General features: G+C 41.1%; 4 protein-coding genes across 7 annotated transcripts; 3 read left to right on the top strand and 1 right to left on the bottom strand.

Moving 5' to 3' along the window:
* Nucleotides 1-548: 548 nt before the first annotated feature.
* On the top strand, nt 549-5,514 carry vash1 (vasohibin 1). The gene is made up of 7 exons (XM_078277450.1): nt 549-1,456; nt 1,897-1,985; nt 2,388-2,444; nt 2,668-2,742; nt 2,871-3,252; nt 3,804-3,913; nt 4,130-5,514. The coding sequence occupies exons 1-7, from the start codon at nt 1,235-1,237 to the stop codon at nt 4,200-4,202; spliced, it is 1,008 nt and encodes a 335-aa protein (XP_078133576.1). The 5' UTR covers nt 549-1,234; the 3' UTR covers nt 4,203-5,514.
* A 1,434-nt stretch (nt 5,515-6,948) lies between these two features.
* Nucleotides 6,949-13,597, bottom strand: angel1 (angel homolog 1 (Drosophila)). 4 transcript variants are annotated; one of them, XM_078278017.1, is made up of 10 exons: nt 13,515-13,597; nt 11,982-12,986; nt 11,595-11,818; nt 11,391-11,460; nt 10,854-11,296; nt 10,529-10,670; nt 8,257-8,367; nt 8,142-8,172; nt 7,788-7,951; nt 6,949-7,699 (listed from the first exon to the last, which is right to left on the bottom strand). In XM_078278017.1, the coding sequence occupies exons 1-10, from the start codon at nt 13,579-13,581 to the stop codon at nt 7,542-7,544; spliced, it is 2,415 nt and encodes an 804-aa protein (XP_078134143.1). In that variant the 5' UTR covers nt 13,582-13,597; the 3' UTR covers nt 6,949-7,541. The 4 variants fall into 4 exon arrangements, with proteins under 4 accessions (XP_078134143.1, XP_078134144.1, XP_078134142.1 ...); XM_078278018.1 differs by lacking the exons at nt 6,949-7,699; nt 7,788-7,951; nt 8,142-8,172 and having other exon boundaries at nt 8,277-8,367; nt 10,529-10,735; XM_078278016.1 differs by lacking the exons at nt 6,949-7,699; nt 7,788-7,951; nt 8,142-8,172; nt 8,257-8,367 and adding an exon at nt 8,919-9,920.
* A 478-nt stretch (nt 13,598-14,075) lies between these two features.
* On the top strand, nt 14,076-17,960 carry lrrc74a (leucine rich repeat containing 74A). The gene is made up of 13 exons (XM_078278109.1): nt 14,076-14,184; nt 14,466-14,641; nt 14,716-14,823; nt 14,935-15,028; nt 15,223-15,272; nt 15,409-15,490; nt 15,614-15,699; nt 15,772-15,966; nt 16,048-16,143; nt 16,335-16,478; nt 16,688-16,792; nt 17,037-17,122; nt 17,357-17,960. Exons 1-13 carry the CDS (start codon nt 14,076-14,078, stop codon nt 17,958-17,960), a joined length of 1,935 nt encoding a protein of 644 aa, XP_078134235.1.
* A 433-nt stretch (nt 17,961-18,393) lies between these two features.
* olfm4.1 (olfactomedin 4, tandem duplicate 1) lies at nt 18,394-20,174 on the top strand. The gene is made up of 5 exons (XM_078278136.1): nt 18,394-18,447; nt 18,555-18,728; nt 18,817-19,029; nt 19,101-19,248; nt 19,345-20,174. Exons 1-5 carry the CDS (start codon nt 18,394-18,396, stop codon nt 20,172-20,174), a joined length of 1,419 nt encoding a protein of 472 aa, XP_078134262.1.
* Nucleotides 20,175-22,664: the final 2,490 nt, after the last annotated feature.

The raw sequence follows: 22,664 nt of genomic DNA, 5'->3' as shown, positions 1-22,664 counted from the left end.
TATTGAAGTGAAAATGTGTTTTATTGCTTTTTTTCTTTAATGCTGCTAATTGTGATGTACTGTCTAATGAACAGGGATGAGGTCAATGTAAATGTTACACCAGTATAATTTAACAAATAAATGACAAATGAATCACTTAAGTCAACTGTGAAATGATGACCAGAGCACTTTTTCACTCCTTGGCATCTTGTCTAAATAGGCACAATTGTAGGATGTCTATTTTCATGACCTTTTTATAGGTTTCATTTTATCTTTAAGAAATGTCTGAAAAATGAAATTACCTTTTTCTTCATCCTTTCACCACAGCACCAAACGCTATATCATTAGATTAGTAAATTTAAACATAACCAAAAAATGGTGCGATTTGATAATAGCCAAAAGCACTTGGTATGTAAATATATTATGGCAACCGGATCGGCGATTGACACCTTTCAGGCAGCACCTGAATGCAGCATTTGTCACGGCTGAGATCATCCGCTAAATACGGAGCATGCGCAGTAGACGTAGGATTGGGAGTGTCTGAGCGGCTCGTAGACGTGAATCCAACCCGCAGTCACTGAACCCAGGAGCATCTGTATGAACAATGAACCGGCTGACTTGGAACTAAATGATTTGGTGAACACGGAGATGAAGAGGACGTTTGAGGAGTGTCGAGATGATGGGATTGTACAACGGCACTGATTTAGCTGGATAGCTGTGGTGTAAATGACCTCTAACGGTACAAGGAATTAGTCATTTCTAATACTTTGTTGTCTGCAGAGCCAATCCTCTTACAGACTGTGATATAGCGTTACATTGGCGGACTTGCGTTTGCTTGTTGATGAACTTTCACAGTATTGTCATTAAAATAGGCTACACGTCTTACCTTATAGTGTCTTAATTTATTTATTCACATGAATATGTGATTATTGAATGGCCTACAGTATACTAGATTTGACCAAACAGCTGAATAGTTACAGCAAAGTCATTCCTTATTCCATAAAGATTTTTTTTTTGTACTTCACTGGGCAAATTGGTGCTCCAAGGAGTTAGCAGATCACCTTTAGATTTAACCCCATTAAATCCAGCATTGACATTTTGAGATATTTGTGGCACAAGCTGCTTGGTGTCATGAGTTGGCCATCTGTTGTGGAAACCTACTTAAACCTGCAAGCAGATTAACCAGTGAGAGGTCCAAGGCATCAGTCTGGACATTTCTGTGCCTGGACTGGGTTGGCTTCCTGGTTGAGGTGGGATGCTGAGGGTCACCGTGGGCTCAGTGGAGCAGAGAGATGAGGAGCAGGAGGATGAAGGTGAAGAAGAGTTAAGGGATGGAGGGGTGCCTTTCTATGTGAACAGAGGAGGCCTCCCGGTGGATGAGGAGACTTGGGAGAGGATGTGGCGCCATGTGGCTCGAATACACCCCAACGGTGAAGCGTTGGGGAAGGAGATCCGGGTTGCCTCTGACCTGCCCAAGGTAAAGTGTTTGATATGTAAAGCTGCAGCTGGTTATACATGACAGGAGTAACAGTTGCACTTCACTCTATGCAGGGTAAACTTACACATTGTGGAGAAACAATTTACACCTGTGTGTTGTGGGAAAATGTTGAATTACAGTGTTACTATGCAGTCCCCACTAAATCAACTTGAATTACTCCGCTGTAAATGATTATTTTTTCATCACAGTAGTAAAATACAATGCTTGTGTCCAGTCCACAGTACATTTGCATGCTAACGATGTTTTAGACACAGGAGAATGGTCATTCATTTCACATGAGAGTGGTTAAAGAGCAATTAAGATGCTCTTGCCATTAGTTAGCTGAATAGAGAAGAGCACACAAGACTACATTCTCCAGCTGCAATGAATATTGGGATTGTACAATGGTAAGGCAGTTGTTTGGATGCTCTGTCCCACAGATTCCAATACCGAGTGTGCCTACATACCAACCTACCAACACTATCCCACAGCGCCTGGAAGCCATACAGAAATACATCAGGGAATTGCAGTATCCTTTGACTAAGTTGGTATAACTGGCGGATTAGTACCACAGTAATTATTGAGTGTATTTTAATGTTTTTGACAACACGTCATTTATAGTTGTACAGATATATTATGATTTTTTATGATGTACATAGTGCACAAACTACCTTTTATTAATCCCACTGACCCACTGTTTTGGCACTCTTAAGAAATATGGGCCAAACATTAGAAAGTAGGCCAGGGTAGATACTCTTTTCTATATTAAGCTTGTTTTCCAGTCAGAGACTAAATCCATCCATAATTAACCAACAACCTATGAATATCACAAAGCACTATAAGTGGTTGTCTCTTCCCCCCACTGCATGCAGCAGAGTAGTCTCCCAAAGCAGTTTGCTCTGTTATGGTATGACTTAACTGTGTCCTACAGGTACAATCACACGGGAACACAGTTTTTTGAAATTAAGAAGAGCCGGCCTCTTACTGCGTAAGCAAGTTTTTGTCTTTTATTCAAGACTGATCATAACGTCAAGAAACAGGAGACCATGCTTTATTAGATTTAGCGGCGCAAATTTTATTAACCTGGCTCATGGAAAATGTTTTTGTTCAACAAACATTGTGTGCATGTAATCTGTAGTGCACAGTCATTTTTTTGTATGTCACAGATGACGATTACAAGTGTTACTCTCTTGTTCCATTGTTCTGCACAGGTTGATGGACATTGCTAAAGAAATGACGCGGGAGGCTCTGCCAATCAAATGCCTGGAGGCGGTGATACTGGGGATGTATCTTTACAGCAACAGATCATGTTGCATAGTGCTTTATATGCTATGATATTTTTTAAATGTTGCTCAAGACTCTATACTTAAAGCCAGAGATCAAATGTCAGTTTCCTTGACCTACATTCTTACAGTTACCTCACCAACAACATGCCCGGTGTGGAGCGCTTCCCCCTCAGCTTTCAGTCTCAGTTCTCAGGGAACAACTTCCACCACATCGTGCTGGGAGTTCACATCGGGGGCCGCTTTGGCGCGCTGGGCATCAGCCGTAGGGAGGACCTCATGTTCAAGCCATTGGAGTTCCGGACACTGATGGACTTGGTGCAAGAATTCGAAGGAGCCTACAGGGGCTACTGGCACACCCTGCGCAAGGTCAGGATTGGCCAGTACGTGTCCCACGACCCTCACAGCGTGGAGCAGATAGAATGGAAACATTCGATACTAGACGTAGACAAGCTGACCAAGGAGGAGCTACGGAAGGAGCTGGAGAGACACACTCGAGACATGAGGCTGAAGGTATGGCACAGTGGTGTCTGGGACAATAATAGCATTGTGAAAGTCTCATTTTGCTGCAGACACCAGTACAAGCTGATGGAGCTCTTGCAGGACAAAAGACAATGATGATAAATGTAATTTGTCCTCAGCAGAAAGGCAGTCCTTTTTAACTGCTTATTAGATTCCTTTTGACGTGCTGCCTCTTCATGCACAGTGACACCGAGTTGACCCGGCTGTTTGAGGAGCGCTTTCTTTCAAACGATGCTCTCTCATCATCTCTCATGCTCACATGATGAAGGCAGCCTCGATGCTGAGCTCTGTGTATAATCAAACTAATGTGATGGCTTGACTCTGCCCTGCTGTGCTCCATGCATGGCCGGCTCAATCCATCAATAGATGATCTTTTACAGCGAGTGCTCTGCACAATCACATTAACAATTCAGGCAGACTTCAGCCACCGATACTGGGCCTCGCCCTGTACAGCAAGGACATAGGCACAGTTGACTTACCCGCATGTGGTGTTTTAAAGTTATTCTGATTAAGATGTTCTTATGTGTGATCTGTTTTTGCAGATAGGAAAGCCCACACCACCCTCTCCCACCAAAGACAGGAGAAACAGCATGGGTTCACCCCTCAGAGGACCAAGCAGCCCCATACGTAGGATCAGCCGCGTTGAGAGACGGTATGCTTAATCGTGTGCTTTAGATAACTTGGTTCTTTACTAAAAATACAGGCACTATAGCCATTCATGTGAAATGCTTTCGTCAGTGGAAAATATTTGGACTACAGATGTCTCGTGATCTACAGCAAAGGATAAGTTGTTTATGAATTAGTCACAGTTTCCTTTTTGTGTGAATAAAACTCATTGTCTCATATATTTGTGTCTGTTTTGTTGCAGTCCCTCCGGAGAGAAGAAGGTTTCGGAGCAAAAATCAGCTGCAGACATGAATGGATACCAGATTCGAGTATGAGGAATTGTAGCTTGCGTGTTGCGTTACAAGGTACCAAACACTTGCTTCACAGGGCCACTGATTTACTCTGAGGCTTAATTCTTTGTACACATTGGCCTATTCACGGGATGCAACGTCGAATAGGTCACCAGCAACTTTTCCTTTTCAAAACAAATGCCTCATTCAGCTTCCCTACGTCTGTGTTGTTCGAGGCTATTTCTGGAGCAGTTACTGTGCATAGTAATCGGTGCTGGCAACGTTCTCAAATTATAAAAAAGGGGAAAAAGTGCAGTACTTTGTTAACATTTTTATATAACTGTGGAGTTTTGCGAACTCAACACAACGAGAAATATGACTCCTCGCCGATGCTGGGCGAGACTACCACTCAGTGTAAATGTGCTACTGGACATATCATAGGTTTCTGTGGTGTTATTATGTTCAACAAAAGCTTAAGACTTGTCTGCAAGCTGTATTGTCGTACTGTAAGTGTGCACATGTAATGTAATTTTAAATTCACTTAGGCTCTGCTGGGCAGTAATCGCTTGCGTAGTGACTAGTTTGCAAACCACTACCCTTGTGCCTTGTATGAAAACTCAAAGAGAAGAAAAATACTTTTTATATCCACCCCATTATTCTCATTGTCTAACTAAATACAAAGCAGTGTAATCTCTGCTCTTTCAAAATACTGAAAGTGAATGAAGTAAATTGTGTGAGATGTCTAATATCCAGAGGCAAGCATGTTTAGCATTCTATTTACCTTAACAAGACTGAATATGGGATTGAATATTAAGTATACAAAAGTATATTTAAGAGTATGAAGTCATCTGTAGAGTGGGAATATGATAAACAGGAGTTATTTTGGCTGCTGAATATAAAAACCTTTCACATGAACCAGAACAATTATGAAGGTGACTCATGGCCATGCATCGGACTCACCTCATCTGGATTTAACGTAGATGTAAAGTAACGAGAAGTCCGTTTATATGTACTGTATAGCTGCTTTATATATATTGTTTCTAACTTTTATTAGTAGCAACTTCATCCGATATTTCACTTGCCTCAAGTGGTACAACTTCCAGTTCAGCTAATGTGTATAGAAGTTTGTTTACAGCACTTTTATCTGCATTTTGTATTTTTTTAATTGGAAATACTGTCATTTTATACTCCCTTCATTGTTGATGATCACCAGTAGACCAATATTTACCAAACAGTTTTGAAAGTGTTGCCACAGCCAACATTTTTATGTGTATAGTAGCTGCTGTCCATTTTCATTTCAGTGCTCTATAACACAATTGTTTTTTTTTACCAAGACTGTTGATTTACAGGATCACAATAAAGGGTCAAAGTGGCTACACAATTCTGGTTGTCTGATTCAGTTTTGTGATAATAGGGATTTAGGGAATAAATTCTTGGTTATTTATTTACCTTGTCCGTATTTAAACAGCATTGGTCCAAAAGGTCAGCGGTTAATCAGTAAGTATGCTGTAATTAGTTGTCAGGCAGGCTGGGTTTAAGGCAGGGAATGGCACCAGTTTTCTGACAGCCAATAGTTCAAACTGAGCACAGGGTGTCCTCAGTTGAAGGGCAGCTTTTGGCACCAAGGCAAATGATGACGAGAGCAAACTCGGGAAATCTCTTAACACTTCCTGTGAGGTTTATACAAAGGAAACTTAACACCAACAACTCCATAAAGGGAAGCATGAGCCTCTGTGTGCTGCAAAACAAGGAATTAAAACACAGTCAGGCCAAGTAGGAGGTTCACCTTTTAGATCTCAGAATATCTGGAGGAAAAACTGTGTAGACAAAAGTTAAGTCATTCCATTTGTCATATTGTGTTAGGTACTGCCAGTGTTTGCTGCAGTCATATAAATAATAGCTGTGGTATGCTGGCAGCATGTGTGCTGTGCTCATGTTCAGGGATCCCTGCAGTTTAATGGATCTCTAAGTGGATGAATGTAAGTCCACCTCAGCACACTAATCAGCTAATAAGTCCTAATGGCACCTGCATTCAACAAAACCCAGTCAGCAATGCACCACATTCACGCATGGACCAATGATGCAACACTGAAAGGGCTGCATGTAAGGCAAAAATATTGTCACGTTACAATGTACTACTGTGAAACGTCATATCTGAGAGTTGCGAGATGTGTGCAAGCGAGCTCCTTAAAACAAGCATTTGTCAATGTTGTGGCACTTGCCTTGGTAAATTATTAGATAGAAGTCATGATAAAGATAAACGCATCCCTCTCCTCCCTTCCAGTGGATTCCAGATGTCAAACACCTGTCCACCAGTGTTTGTAAGATATAGAAACAGAAGGCATAATGACCTATTTGGGGGGGAAAAAAAACCTACTGACCTTTGTTAACTTGCATGCATTTGATGCTGCAGGGGGAAAAAGACACACCCAATCTGATTCCTCTATAAATTTAAATTTTAAACTCATGGATTATTGTATTATATTGCAAATATATCTACACAGTACATTGACAAGAATGAGCGAGGAGCGGGTGAAAGACATCCTACTGCTGGTAATCACCTCTTCAGACATGTTATAGCCCACACAAACACAAAGCTCTTACTGAGCCCCATCATGCACTCAACTATCTAATTAATTATTCATTCATGCATTAACCCGTCACACACATACACACCCACATGCACCCAGACAAACTGAGTGCCTCAGTGTAGTGGGATGGGAGAGTCAGAGCCAACATTCAAGTCACAATCTCAGCACTACACCAGGCAGGATACACAGGGAGCCAGACACCCAGCTGGAGGATTTAATGCTGGAGGATGCATTTAACTCCGCTACATTATAAAACCAGGAAAGAGCTACACATGTTTTAAACCTGAAGGCAGGCTGTGTTTTCTGTAACAGCAAAAATCATGAAGGAGCCACAAATTAATATATGTATTCAACATTTTTACCATCTAAAAAATTAGAACTGACTCATAGTCAAAGAAATAAAAATGAAAAAAGAAATTGAAAATTAAATTGAAAATAAATTAAAACGAGACCGAGCAGCTGAACAGGTCAGTGTATTATCACACCAATAAAAAATAAAGCAATAACTGCCTGCATTTTTAAATGAACTATTACAGCATCATTAATATGATTTGTCATAACTCAGTCGTAGCGCTGCGTCATTTATCTGATAAACCATGTGGAACAAGATTGAATGTTGAAATCCATTATTTTTCCTGAATCTTTTAAACAAAAAATATTAACTTCTATTCAGTTAGAAAACTATAATCCTTTGATGCCAGACAAACAACAAAAACACAGAGCAAGACCTGAATCATTTAAACTGAAATATGCTCATCCTCGGACATCATTTAGTTCAACCAGTCTTTTTCCGTCATGCAGAATTCAGGTCCAGCTGGAATTTGGCCAGAAGACTGAGATGGTCGGAGGGAAATGTGTGATTGGGCAGGCCCCTCATTGACCATAAGACATCCTCTGATAGGAGTGAGAGAGAACCGATCAGCTTCAGACCCTCACTCACAAGGTCACCAGCTGAGAAAAAACAAGAACAAATAAGTTATCTATAGTAGCAATTCATTCAGAGCTGCAACACTGCCTTTCTGTTTTTACGATCTCATACCATTTAGATCACGGAGTAAGACGCGTCTAGGGGAGTAGAAGATGTAGTCGACAGTAGCCGCAGCTTCAGAGTGCAGGGTTGTCACTTCCGGATTGCCAAAGCCTGGAAGAATGTGCTTGTAGACCGACTCCAGTTCTAACCGATGACTGATCATGCGTCTGAACCTGTGACATAAAACTTGTACACTTTTATATCTTGTTTTTCACATCACAAAGAATTCCTATTTATTGATTAAAGTAGCTTTACATTTATTTTTGTTGTCTCAGTTTGCTGCTGTGACACTGACATGCCATCTGATACTAATATATATATATATATATATGCCATATGACAAAAACCTGCAGGTAAACTGACCTGTTATAAGACTGACTTCCCCTTGAAGCATCTGTGCATTAAAAAAACAAGACCCAGATATTTAAACCATTACGGTAAAAAGTGATGTTGTGGTTTTTGTATTGCAAGCCCGTACCTGGTGTGTTGTCCGTCACGCCTGGGACCTGCTCTAAGTCCAGAGGACGGACACATGCAGCTGGACAGAAGCGCAGCTGCAGCATGAACTCGTGGCTGTACTGACCTTTCCCTACACAAGACGAACAGTAATGGGATAAGAAGTGAAGTGAGAGAGGAAATTAAACACAAACGACTGACACTCCATGGATCCTAATTACAACTAATTTAGAATTACCGCCTTACAGTCGTTTGCCTCCGCCAACCAGTCAAGTTGCAGTTTACATCCATGTCTGTCCTGACTCATAACATTATACAGTGAGTGTGTGTGTGTGTGTGTGTGTATATATATATATATATATATATACACATACATACACACACACATACACAATGAACATTGCACAAACTATATATCCTGAACTTTTGCACATTCCTCAACATCTTTGCACATCTCACATTAAACCATACAGCCCTCCTCTCTTATTTATTATGTTATCCTTTCTTTTACATTTTGCTTTTAATAAGTTTATGTTTAGAATCAGAAAGTGTTTTATTGCCAAGTACGGTTTTTTTTAACACATACAAGGAATTTGTTTTGGTGTTGTTGGTGCACATCACACATTCTCTAGATGGAATATTAAACAATATAAGTATAGGTATAAACAATATAAGTATATGTACACAGTATGTATTATCCATCCATCCATCCGTCCGTCCGTCTTCGTCCACTTATCCGGTATCGGGTAGCTCCAGCAGGGGACCCCAAACTTCCCTTTCCCGAGCCACATTAACCAGCTCCGACTGGGGGATCCCGAGGCGTTTCCAGGCCAGGTTGGAGATATAATCCCTCCACCTAGTCCTGGGTCTTCCCCGAGGCCTCCTCCCAGCTGGACGTGCCTGGAACACCTCCCTAGGGAGGCGCCCAGGGGGCATCCTTACCAGATGCCCGAACCACTGCACAGTATGTATTAAATTAAATTAAAAATAAAGATAGAAATAAGAAAATAAATAAAGAGCAAAGAGCATTACAGCAGAGAGAGAACAGTGGCATGAAGAGCCAGGGGTGGAGAGTCAGGGTGGTTTCTGGGCCTTGTTAATAAGGCTAGTGGAGAAGGGGAAAAAAGCTGTTCATGTGACGTGAGGTTTTGGTCCTGATGGACCTCAGCCTCCTGCCAGAGGGGAGTGTCTCAAAGAGTTTGTGTCCGGGGTGGGAGGGGTCGGCCACAATCTTTCCAGCACGCTTCAGAGTCCTGGTGGCGTATAGGTCCTGGAGCGGCAGCAGATTGCAGCCAATCACCTTCTCTGCAGACCGTATGACACGCTGCAGTCTGCCCTTGTCCTTGGCAGTGGCAGCAGCGTACCAGATGTTGATGGAGGATGTGAGGATGGACTCAATGATGGCTGTGTAGAAGTGCATCATCATTGTCTTTGGCAGGTTGAATTTCTTCAGCTGCCGCAGGAAGTACATCCTCTGTTGTGCTTTCTTGATGAGGGAGCTGAACATCAGCTCCCACTTCAGATCTTGGGAGATGGTAGTTCCCAGGAAGGGGAAAGACTCCATAGTGTCAATTGTGGAGCCACAGAGGGTGATGGGGGCAGGTGGACCTGGGTTCTTCCTGAAGTCCACAACCATCTCCACTGTCTCTAGATTGTTTTGATTGCACCAGGTGGTCAGCCTCCCACCTGTAGGCCGACTCGTCTCCATCAGAGACACACACACACACACACATATATATATATATATATATATATATATATATATATATATATATATATATATCATACATACATACTATCATACATATACACATACATATATATATATATATATATATATATATATATATATATATATATAAAAAATGAAGACTTTATAGGAATATATATTAAAAAAAACATCTTCAACCCGGCAGCCCAAAAGATCTTTACAATCACCACAGTTTCAAGGTGGGCACCCAAGATTAGTGTCACCGATAAATAAACCGATATTAAAGTGTACTCAGTTCTGCATTTCTGCTGCCTTTAGTAATCTGCTAAAATACAACAAATTGCTCGATGTATTTAAAACAATGAAAAGAAATAATTTCCAACATTCTTTTATTGAACAAAGTGAAGAATTGAATATAAAAAGGGTTAAAGTGCAGTTTTCTACCGATTTTCTTTCAAAATCTTTGTGATAAGTCGCAGCCTTTTGCGATGTGTTTATTGTGCCAGTTGATATCCCGATGACGATAAAAAATTATATATTGTGCAGCCCTAGTACAAAACATACTACGCTTTCAAACACTGACCTGATTTCTGATTCTGGCTCTTCAATGCCTCCTTGACAGTAGTGTACTGGCAGCTGTCAGTGATTCCCAGAGAGCTGGGCCACAGGGGGGCAAACAGTCTGTGACAATAGGCTTTGTGTGACTGATCCTCTTGACCCGATATCTGTTGGACATGGTGAATACATACATGGTACAGAGGTAATTCCTGCAAGCATCATGGCAGAAAACCTGAAACAAAGAGCCTAATATAACTCTTCCAAACAAATCCACAGACAGTCATGTAAGAGAAGCTAGATATTTTCCAGGTAATTCCACGCAGTTGTATTTTACAGTGTTTAAGACTCACCATCCATGCTGGTAGACCCTGGAAGTAGAGCTCGCCGGTGGTGATCAGCTTGTACAGAGGCGTGTGGGGGACAGAGTTAAAGTCCCCACATAATATAAGGTTACAGTGTTTGCCTTTGGCTTTACAGGACTTGACCACGCTGTCAATTTCTGCCAGCATTATGGCGAGCTGAGCCAGCTTCACATCACCCCTGCTAGGGTTGAAGAGCAGGTGGGTGTTGGCCACGCAGAGGGGTGGGCCCTTCGCCTTGACCTCTGACCCCTGGATGACCACTGGCCGAAGCAACAAAACAATGCCCACATTGTGTCGGTCCAGCAGCTCCGTCTCTGGCCTGAAGAACTCCAGCGAGGTGACCGACACCTCAAAGAAGCAACTGCTACGATAGCACGTAGCACAGCCGTCTGTCTTGGTCCCTGTACGCCGCTTGTACACACAGGTGTAGCCTGGAACGACAGCATGAAGAGACAATATATGTAATGTCTTTGTCATAATATCATCCAACATAATTGTTCCACTGTATTTTCTCAGATGACTTACCCATCTGAGACAGGACTGGATACAGTTGTTCATGGTAGTGGTTCTCCTGAACTTCTTGGAGACACAGAATCTACACACAAGAGAACACACACAACTCATTAGTGGACACCTTAAGATTACAATTAAAATGTGTTAAGTTTGCATTTATAAATGAACAAAAGACAAATGTACAATCTATTTTGAATCAGCTGGCACTTGACTCACATCTGGTTCCCATTTCTTTATTTCCTCTAGGAGTAGGCTGCAGCGGTAGCTCCAGTCCAGCACCTCCAGGGGGCAGTGTGTGTACAGCTCCTGGTTGGCCTTTAGTAGGTCTTCAGCAAGGATGTTGTAGGACATAACAGTGAAGTCCATCGAGGCCTTTGTGAATGGGAAGGGCTCTGCGGCAGTGGCACTTTCATCCACATTCTCCCATACTCTCCACATTACTGGGAGGAAAACAAACACACACGTACGAGTCTGTGCAAATTAACAGCTGGATATTAAACTACTGGAGAGTTTAGACAAATCTCACTACAGTGTAAAAAATATTACAATTAAGAAAGCTAAAAATGAAACTATCCCAGTAAAGGGAGATATCAGATTACTTACCTTCAAATGGCACTATCGGCTCTATTGGAGGGTAATAGCTCAAGGCAGGAAATTGCCACAGTGGGCACTGCACTTCTTCTGCCAGGCCAGGTCCTGCAGGAAAGTGCCAGCTAGTCTGTGTATCATGCTGCCCACTGACTAGGAGGGTTTGAGTGTTAGAGAGAAGGGACGAAAGTAACAGCATAGAACCGCTTTCCCCACCATCAGCAGTTGGAGCCACATATTCATCCCAGCACTCAGTTACTTCAGCTGTAGTTTTAGCTGGAGCCATTGACTCTTCCAGGTTTTGTAGCTGCATTTGTTCTTGTACTGGATGGGTAGTATCTCGTATGCTTGGCACAGCTGGAATTACTGACTCTAACAAGCGTTGCATCTGTATTTGTTCTTGTACTGGATGGGTAGTATCTCGTATGCTTAGCACAGCTGGAGTTACTGACTCTTCCAAGCTTGGTATCTTTAATTTTTCCTGCACTGATCTGGTGGTTTCTTGAGTGCTGTCCTCTGTTTGCAGGCACTCTAATTGTGCCCCAAGAGCTTGCTCGGAGCTAATGTCCTCAGTTGGAAAAACACTTCCATCCTCTGTGTTTTGCTTCATATGGAAGACCTCATGGTGAATAGTTATTTCTCTGTCCTCTTTCTTGGATATTTCCCTGTCCACTTGCTTGGAAGCTTCCACTTTGTCTTGTTGCTGTTCATTTCTCGTCTCTGCTTCTTTCTCCTTCAGTGCAGATTTCACCTCACTCATTTTTGAAGCACCCTCATTCTTTGTTTCTTCATGCAGGACAGCCATCAGCTGTTTTTTGTCAGGCCTCATTTCGTCTTCCTTTTCTGGGCTTGGTTCTTTCATCCTTTCTTTCGTTTCTCCCTTCGTCTCACTGCACGGGCTGAGCCACTGGTCCAGCATGGTTTTCTGAGACTCGGTGAAGCTTCTGGTTGTGACAGCACCACCATGCCACACTGTGTTGCCATTAACCACAGCAGGAGGGAGAGCCTTCTTTGAGGCCTCTAAAAGATAAGATTCGTTTTAAAAACACTGATGCATTCATACAAAGCTGAAACATACTGAACTATTTTGCTTGCGTCATTCAGTTTACCAAAAATAATGACAACCAGTGTCATATGCGACATTCTGTATCTTTCTTATTGAACATAAATACACAGCAAAACAGTCACACGTGGGGGTGTTGTGACGTCATGAGGGAGGTCTAGAAAGTGCAAGCTAACACACGTTTCCGCGGGCTAAAGTTAGAATTAGCTGAATAGCATAACTTACGTGTGTGTATGTGGCTTACGTGCAAAAGGTGGAAATATTAGCTCATACTGGGACACCATAGGAAAAGTCACGCCGAGTTTTAGTTTAAATCCCCATGATCCTAACGCTCAAGCCAACAAATGTCGGGCGTTCAGTCAGCAGCGAGTTAAACATAACGTTTGCAAGCGTTAGCTCCTAACAGCTACCCAACTGAAATGCACATACTGACACTGATACTTTAAAACACGGACACTTGGACAAAAACGTGCTGTAAGATGTACCTGAGTGTCGACTGGCCAGGTACCGTGACAGTGGGTAGAACGCATAATACAACACGCTGACGATCATGTTTTCAATTCTGAAATTAGCGCATGCGCGTTCTGACGTTGTTGGTGGTCCAAATGTTTAGGGGCCAGTAAAAATGTCACTGGTGTGGTTTCCTCAAGAATGTGGTTTTTTTTGTTTGTCTTAATCAGGTAAAAATAAAAAATGTAATTAAAATTACAGCATTGTCTAAAATAAGATAATATGAAAATGTACAACATCCTACAAAATGCCATTAGCCGTATCATTTCACACTGTCATACTGTAGGCCTACTTACAGCTTTGCTTTGAGTTACAAAAAAACACAGCATTGTAACCACACTAAGGCATTAATTGTTGATGTCACTACACAGGAAACATTATCTGAGGGGTAGAATTACCTACTGGACAGCACAGACCTATTTCATTTCACAGTGCCAGCCCATACAGAACACGCAGGAATAAATGAACAAATAACCCGAAGACTGCATTCTCTTTGTGTCTGGGAAATGGTTTCAAACAAGACATTGCTTACAGCAATGTCAATGCTGTCTTTTGAGTCCCTCTGCTTAAAAGATGATGATTGTCCATCCCCAACTCTACCCCAGAGCATGGATGATGAGTTTGACACAGACTTAGAGTCGGATGGTAAGTAGACCTACATTGAAGTTATTCTTGGATAAATACTAATAAATAGATAAATAATAGATACATATAAACTTGGGTAAATACAGTGTAAGCCATTTTTCTGCTCTTACTGTAAAGCTGTACATTTGTACAACATTCCAAAACAATGCAACATTCCAAAAACAATGCAAATAAAAAGCTTGTTTTAACAAAGTGTTGCTGTGAAACATACATTCGTTACTGTATGTATAGACAAGGGCCCGTACATTGGTTCTCATGTAGTTTGGGCTTCTCAATTCCAGAAAAAGAGGAGAGCAACAAGGAGATGTCTATATCTGAAGTGTACCTCCAGGCCTGCAAGCTGGTGGGTGTGGTACCAGTCTCCTACTTTATACGAAACCTTGACTCTACAATCATATCCCTCAGCCACCATGGGCTAGGACCTTTGGGGTGCAAGGCACTTGCTATTGCTTTGGTGGTACGTTTAAAATGCATGTTATTGAGTGTGAGTTTTTTTTAATAGAAAGTTTCTGATAAGCTCTTTGTATTTAGACTGATATGCATATCAACACTCTGGAGCTGGCAGACAATCACATTCAAGCTGAGGGAGCCAAATACCTTGTGGAGATGCTGAGGGCTAATTTAACCTTGCAGCACCTGGTATGTCGGACTGCAAACCTACCACTAGAGGGTACAAGTGCTTTTCAGGTGGAATTTGACTTTTACAGTGGATAATGCAGCGTACTGTACCAGCATCTGTTTTGCTTTCAGGATTTGTCCAACAACTATCTGAAGTCTGCAGGGGCTGAGTATGTGGCTAAAGTGTTGCTGGACAACATTTCATTGAAATCTATGAAACTTTCAGGTAATTTCAGGTAACAATAAACAGCAATAACTGCACTGACAGTAGTGTGATGTACTGAGACCATGCTAGACACAATGATGGAAAGATGGAAAAGAAAACTATCCTACAAGATCTTTAAATTTAGTCATGAGATTATTATTTGTATTTATTAGTATACTTATTTTATATATGTAAACATTATTTTGTCCCAACAGGAAATAGATTTACTGATGATGATGCAAAATATTTTGCAGATGCCTTGTCAGTAAGTGATTAATAATCAGTTACCCAAACACAGACCTTTAAGCCTCATGATTATAAATTACATTTTAGTTGTGGTTTGTAATTAAGTAATGGTAGGCTATTTTTATTTTTATTTTTATTTATTTTTTTACATGTAGACCAATTCCAGAATAAAGGAACTGGACCTGAGCCATAATGAGTTTTGTGGAAAAGGAGGGGAACATTTGGGACAACTGTTGGGTACGGTAAAAGTCACTAATCCTAATGTCCTTGTAGATGTGACGAACTTTATGAATGTAATGCCAAACAAGAGAAATGACCATGGGAAGTATTTTTCTCTGATCTTACCTTCCGTTTCTACAGCAAACAATGAGGGTCTTGAGGTGTTGGATCTTAGCTGGAACCATCTTAGAATGAAAGGGGCTGTGGCTATTTGTGCTGGACTAAAGGTATGGCTGTATAAGACATTCATTTGATCACTGACTTGGTATTCAACGTCTGATCACATTCTCCATATTTAGGTGAATATAATGTTAAAACACCTTGACTTATCGTGGAACGGTTTTGGGAATGAGGGTGCCCTGGCTATGGGAGAGGCCCTAAAATTCAACAACACTCTGGTGCACCTCAACCTCAACAACAACCGCCTCACCAATGAGGGTGTCGGCATGCTGTGCCGGGGTCTTGAGTTTAATGACACACTCCGAGTTCTACTGGTGGGTAAGCAAGGTTGTATTAAGCTCATCAGTATGATGCAGATACATACAATGTGATGTTTAATTCTTACACTCCCTTAGCTGGCTTACAACTCTTTAACAGTAGAGGGGGCACTGGCCCTGGTTAATGTGGTGAAGAACACACCTAGAACTGCCTTGGAAGAGATCAACATATGTGTGAGTTACTGTGACACCACTGTCTGTCTGTCTGTCTGTCTGTCTGTCTGTCTGTCTGGCAAGCATCCTGATCTGACTGTTCTGTCATATCATTTCTTTCGCTGTTCAAACAAATCAAACCTTTCACAATGAAATGAAGCACAACAAATACCCTGTATCCTGTGTCTTTTTTTAACCTTTTTACCAAGCAGAATGTGCTGGTTAATGAGACTTTCGTGCATCTGTTGGAGGGGACATGTCAGGAGCATCCTGGTTTGGATGTACAGTTCGGAGGAGTCGGAGGCTTCATTGCTAAGAAGCCACCAAAACGTGTTGATCCAATGAAAGTCATCCAGGTGTGTTTTGGTCACCTATGACAATAAGAATAAAAAAAAAACTGGTTACATTCCATCATTTTATATAAAAATTTAATCTTATATTTATGTATTCAAGTATTTTACTCATATTAATTTTGTAAAGCTGTCAAATGACGGCAACTCTTTCTTTGTTTGGTTCTGCGTGTATCACACAATTGTCTAAATGTCTTTTCCCAATGCTTTTGAAGGATTATTTAGATCAACGCAAGCTACGCCTGTGGGATTTCTTTCGGAATATTGACAAAGATGGCACCATGCGAGTCCCTGTTGCTGACTTCAGGAAGGCGGTGCAGGTTTCCAGATAAATTGATATTTTTAACTGTGCAGGCAGTGACATTTGCAGGGCAAAATAGCATGAAATTGTCCTCTGAAATCATGCGTGATGAGCTCTCTTCTAGTCCTTCTCACAAATCTTTTCTGACGCTGAACATTGACCAACACACAGCAAATCAATAAAAGCATACTGTGAGGGACGATTGAATCACTGAAAGAAACTGACTTTTTGATTTTTCCTTCTGTCCTGTGAAACCATGATAGCAATCAAGTATTCCTTTGGATCGATACCAGATTGAGGAGCTGGTTCAGAGACTTGATCGTGACAGGACAGGAATGGTAGACTACAGGTGAGCACATCTACTATGATCACACTCACATGTTGGCCTTCTAAATTGCTATACAGTGTAGGCCTGTTATATGATAAGGTTTATTGTTGCAAAAACATTGAGTGATGACATTGCTGGGAATTTGTACAATCATTAGTTTTAACATTGTTTGAACAATGAGCTTGGAATTGGTCCAGATCTTCACCATGAATGACGTCCTAAATGAGTGATACGTTATCTGTTGTTTCTGTGCAGGGGACTGGCAGATACAAGGAAACAGATGATGAGGGATCACCGCCGCCAGCTGAGGAAGGTTGAGTCCCGTCAGAAGAAAGAGAAGCAGAAGAGCGACCGCATCCTCAAGACCTTCCAGAGCGCTGTGGAGGCTGTAACACCACGCAGCTCCATGGTCATGTCTCCAGGAGGTGCCAAAGAGGATTCAAGTGGCCCTCAGCACTTCTCTGCCACCCCTCTAAGTTCTTGGCACCACATTGTCATGTCCAACAGCAGTCGCTATTCTGTCACTAATCTGAGCAATGAGCATGTCCACCTGCCCATGTTAGGAGGCATAGCCCCTTACCGTCCCTCCAGTTCCCCAGCTATGCGCTCCTACTCTCAGCCAAACCTGCTGGATGACTCTCCTCGCTCTGCTCCAGGCCAGTCCATCTCTGCCCAGGGTATACGCTCCGATCCAGAGATGGTCCACAGCAAGCTAAGCCCTACTGCTAACCACCTGACCAGGTCCAGGCCTGCTCTTGATGCCAAGCAGCCAGTGGTTAAAGCCAAAACCAAGAAAGTAAAGAAAAAGAAAACCATGAAACGTCTGGATAAAGACTCAAAGAATCAAAGTGTCAAGTGATTGTTGAAACTTTAAATGTTATGATTATTTTTGCCTGACTGTTTGCTACTTTGTTACACATAATTATTAAATAAAGATAGATTTTAATTATTTGTCTTGAGATTCTAATCTCTAAATAATATGCACAGTACAGTATATTCAGCATTCAGACCATCTGGGGAAACAAAACAATGCATAACACCTGGGAACTCAGTCAGATGGTAGACCCACAAATTCTGATGCACAACCAAACATTTGATCATACCAAACAAACATCTGAGTATTTCATTTCTGTTAGCTGAAGATAACATTAAGTGTTACATCCTGGCTTGTGCCTTGGCTAACAGTGCTGTGAACTAGGACAGGTGCTGCAACCTGCAAGATGTTGAAACAAGGCTATATAAGCCCCAAAGATCCAGCTGTCCTATTCATTACAACTCTGACTGCACCAAGAATGATCAGCACTCTTTACTTTGTAGCACTGCTGAGCTCCACAATGGCCTGGGGGGTATGTATGGCATGACTTAGATCAACTGATTCATCTTTATTCTGTGAGGCTCTCACATTAAAGGTAAGCAGATCTACTGTATGTTCATGTGACCATTTCTTTTTCAGCGTGTAGGCCTTTGGAGCAAGGGGAGTGCGAAGAATGAGACAGGAGGTGGAAGTGGGGACAGGTGTTCTTGTGATGCCTTCTTGCCCAGTTCTACTTTTCCTTTTAAAGACCTGGTAGCGGTAGAGCAGACAGCTGGGGAGATTTCACACAAACTGGAGCTCGAGATGGGCAAGGTGCTCAGGCATATAAGAAGCATGTGCAACAGATGATAACATATTTGAGAGGGACAAAAATGTGAAAAATGCTTTTACTTTATTTCAGCTGGACGATTATGAGACCAAGCTGACAGCATATGCCGAAAAGATAATAAAGCTGACCTCAGAAATAGAAAAAATGGAGAAGAACCCCGATGCCTACAAAGATGCTGACATGGACGAGATGAAGGTGCAGATCAAACAGGTGGAGGCTCTGATTAAAGAGCTGCAGCTCTCCATCAGAGGCTCCACCACTGTCTTCAAGTCTCTGCGCGTACAGGTAAGTCACGATGATCACTGCATCAACAGATATAATGCCAATCCACTGGCAAACCATGTGTTTACTCTTAGATCACAGCCATGGTGGGGACCCTGAACCGGCTGGAGAAGACCTACGACAAGAATGTGGTTCTGGTGACGCGTCGGGAGTACATCAAGGTGCAGCTGCAACTAGAGGAGTGTGAGAGACGCCACCAGGAGCTTTTCAACCCCAACATTGGTAAGCTCATTCACACTAATATCCACATATAAATCTAAGTCCTCTTTGGACTGAATTTGATTTTTTTCTGCTCTCTCTCTCTCTCTCTCTCTGCAGGTTCTTGTGCACACACAGGTATCATCAAGGTCAGCAAGCCCATCGTAAGCCACCTGAATGCCCATCTTAATTCGGGCTACAAATATGGAGGCTGGGGGAAAGATTCAAAGCCTGTTCCTGACAGAGAATCTATGTACTGGTACTCGGGGTACACCAGTAGCTCCATTGTTGACATTAGGTTCTACACTAACTACAAGAACCTCATTCTGAGAAACCAATTCCAGCATCACAACTTACACAGCAGCTGGATTGGCACAGGGAACAATTTCATCATCCGTGACAACACTCTGTATTATCAGATCAACAACCCATTTGGGTTAGCCAAACTGAATTTCACCACCATGAAATATGAGCACAGGGTGATTGCTAGGGCTAGCACTATATTCTCCTACAGCAACTCTCCCAATCAGATCTTTGACTTTGCTGCTGATGAAAGCGGCCTGTGGGTTATCTATGCCACAGAGGTGTCCAGTGGTCGGATGGTCATTGCTAAAATAAATGAGCCTTCCTTTGGGGTTGAGGAGGAATGGCAGACTAGTGTCTATAAACCAGGAGTGAGCAATGCCTTCATGGTGTGTGGCGTTCTGTATGCCGTCAGAACAGTTGATATCCAAACTGAAGAGATATTTTACAAGTATGACACCAAAACCAAACAAGAGAGCTACGTCAGTGTTCCCTTTGAGAGATTCCAGGATAAGTTTTCCAACCTAGACTACAATCCCACTGATCAGAAGCTCTACATGTACAATGATGGCTACTATGTGAACTACCATCTCTGGTTTAACCACACTGCTAAAGCCACTGTTGAACCACCATTCCTCCTGTCCTAAATCACTATCTGGGATATGATGAATTATCACATCTTGTGAATGAAGCAATGATTGTATCTGTCTTTCTTTCTTGTAATTCATGTAGTGCAGCAATTCTTCTTCTTCTTGATTGCTAATAAATGATTTCAAGCATTACAAATGTGTCAAGTGTGTCCTTGTGCTAATGAATAGAGTGCATTATTTTCTAATGACTATTAATTTACCTCACTAGCTTCACCCACTCATTCTAGTGCCTCACACACTTGCCAAGTGTGGTATTGTCTATGGTGGCAGAATCATCCCAATACTTAGTTTATTTGCATTTGTAATTTATTTTTGACACTGAAAGAAAGTAGACATGCAGAACTGGATTCTGATTTATAATGGAAAATTTAACTTTAAAGGTCTGTTTCTTTTTTTATTTACTTGATCTAAACATTACAAGTAATTTCCATAAACATCTATACAAAAGGATGAATTAGTTTCCTAAAAATTAGTTTATTAGACGAGCATTTTAGGCATATATGAGCCTTGATTCTAAATGCTGGATTGCAGGATTGATAAATCAAGATACTATATTGATTTTTGCTTTCTTAGTTATTCCTGATATCCGCACGAGTCATGTTGACTCCCAAAAGTGGCTAGATTGGTGTTGAAACGCAATGCATATAGCATACATTTTAAACTGCAATAAATCTTTTTCACAGTAGATTTCTCGACACATGACATTAGTGAAAACACTGGTGTTAATAATAAAATTAATGCTAGCTGAATTTTAGTAGCAGTTTCAGGGTCCAGGTATTATGTTGACTGTCACACTGTCTGGGACACGTGAATAGAACAGAGCCATCATTAATGTTATTAGTAACACCTGGGCTTTTCCTACTATGACAAATCCTCATGTCTGCTGTGAGAAAAGCCTGTTTTTAATAGATTAAAATGACCAAAGTCACCAAGTAGATTTGGAAGAAAAATAACCTAAACTTATAATACTCACCTAATGCATATCTTTTGCATCTCACTACTCATTCTTAATAGGTGAAATGGCAACTCAATAGCAGAGGGAGAAAACTGCAGTGAACTAGCAGCAATAATATAAATAAACTGATATTGTTTTTTTTTTTAATTCTTTTTAGTAAGGGAAGTGAGACATGGCATGTGAGATAAACTGGTATCGTTAATTTAGGTGATGTGGTGTGCATTCATTTACTTTAGTTTCTTAAGGATGACACATTAAAAATAAGACTTTCAACTGTATGATGTTATGCAAGTGTCCCAGTAAGCTACACAGTGAGACAGCATGCACAATAACAGGGGCAAGCACACCTAAATGTAGTGCACCCATAATTCATTGATTAATTAATTCCACCTGTGCTTTTCCTGCTAAGACATGTCAAAATGTCTGCTCCGTGAAAAAAAGGGCTATTGAGTTCATCAAACCATTCAGTGATTCATCTGCATTCATAATGTGTCTCCACTCATTTATTTACTACTCATTTATACAGTTTTCCTCCGTTAATACGTCAACTGTCTGTCCGTAGAAGCAGATTTAGAGGGACATGCAGGTATGTGCAATATTTGGAGAGGGATCGCCCACAATGGTTTTTGCTTAGAACAGACATTACTTTGTTTACATGATAATTGATCTTCTTTGCTAATTTGAATGGAAGCAGTAAACACATTTTGATTCCATATTTTATTTTAATGTTAGCTTTTTATATCAGAGGTTTAATTTTACACCTTCCTGTTTCTAATTCATTATATATATATAATAATAATATATATAAATAATATATATATATACACACACACTGTATATAATTCATTCAAACCTTTCTCTTTACAACTGTATCTTTTCTTTCGGTGTTGCCAAAGTTACTAAAGTGAATAAAAATTGCTTGAGAAGACTTTTTGTTTGAGTCAGCATTTTAATCAAAAGTTGTTCCCCATGTCACAGTATCTCTTACTCATGAACACCACTGTTCAAAGGCACCACCAAAGTCACATGCATAAGATTACCCAATTAACCATGTGGATGAGAAAACAATATAAAGGGGAAATTTGATTTTTGAGTTTTAATGATTTAGTCAAGAAATATAACAAAGGCTTTTTAAACGTTACCCTCCTGAGTGGCTCAGTGTCCTTAAACCCTTGTACACTTGGATCCTCAAGCTGAAGAGCACCGGAGTGACACACTTTCTACACACCTGAGCAGCACTCCATGCGTACTGCATTGTGCCTGAAGAAATTTGATTCTGTCATTCACAATACAGTAAGAACTGACTTTTAGGATGATGACTATACAAACGAATATGATGTGTTAAGCAGGAAAATTCATAAATGAAACTTGTCTATTTGGATTAGATTAAATGTAATTATACAGCCTGACACAACAGTGTCTCCCTGTGGTTAAGATGACCTCTGAACCACCATAAAATGAATGCACATATTGTAAATCACATTACATATGGCATTTTTCTCATCCACACCCCATGTTCAGATCAAACCTTA

This window comes from Sander vitreus, chromosome 20, assembly GCF_031162955.1.
Source record: "Sander vitreus isolate 19-12246 chromosome 20, sanVit1, whole genome shotgun sequence".
In the NCBI taxonomy this organism is placed as follows: domain Eukaryota; kingdom Metazoa; phylum Chordata; class Actinopteri; order Perciformes; family Percidae; genus Sander; species Sander vitreus.
This window is presented reverse-complemented; position numbering and strand designations above follow the sequence as displayed.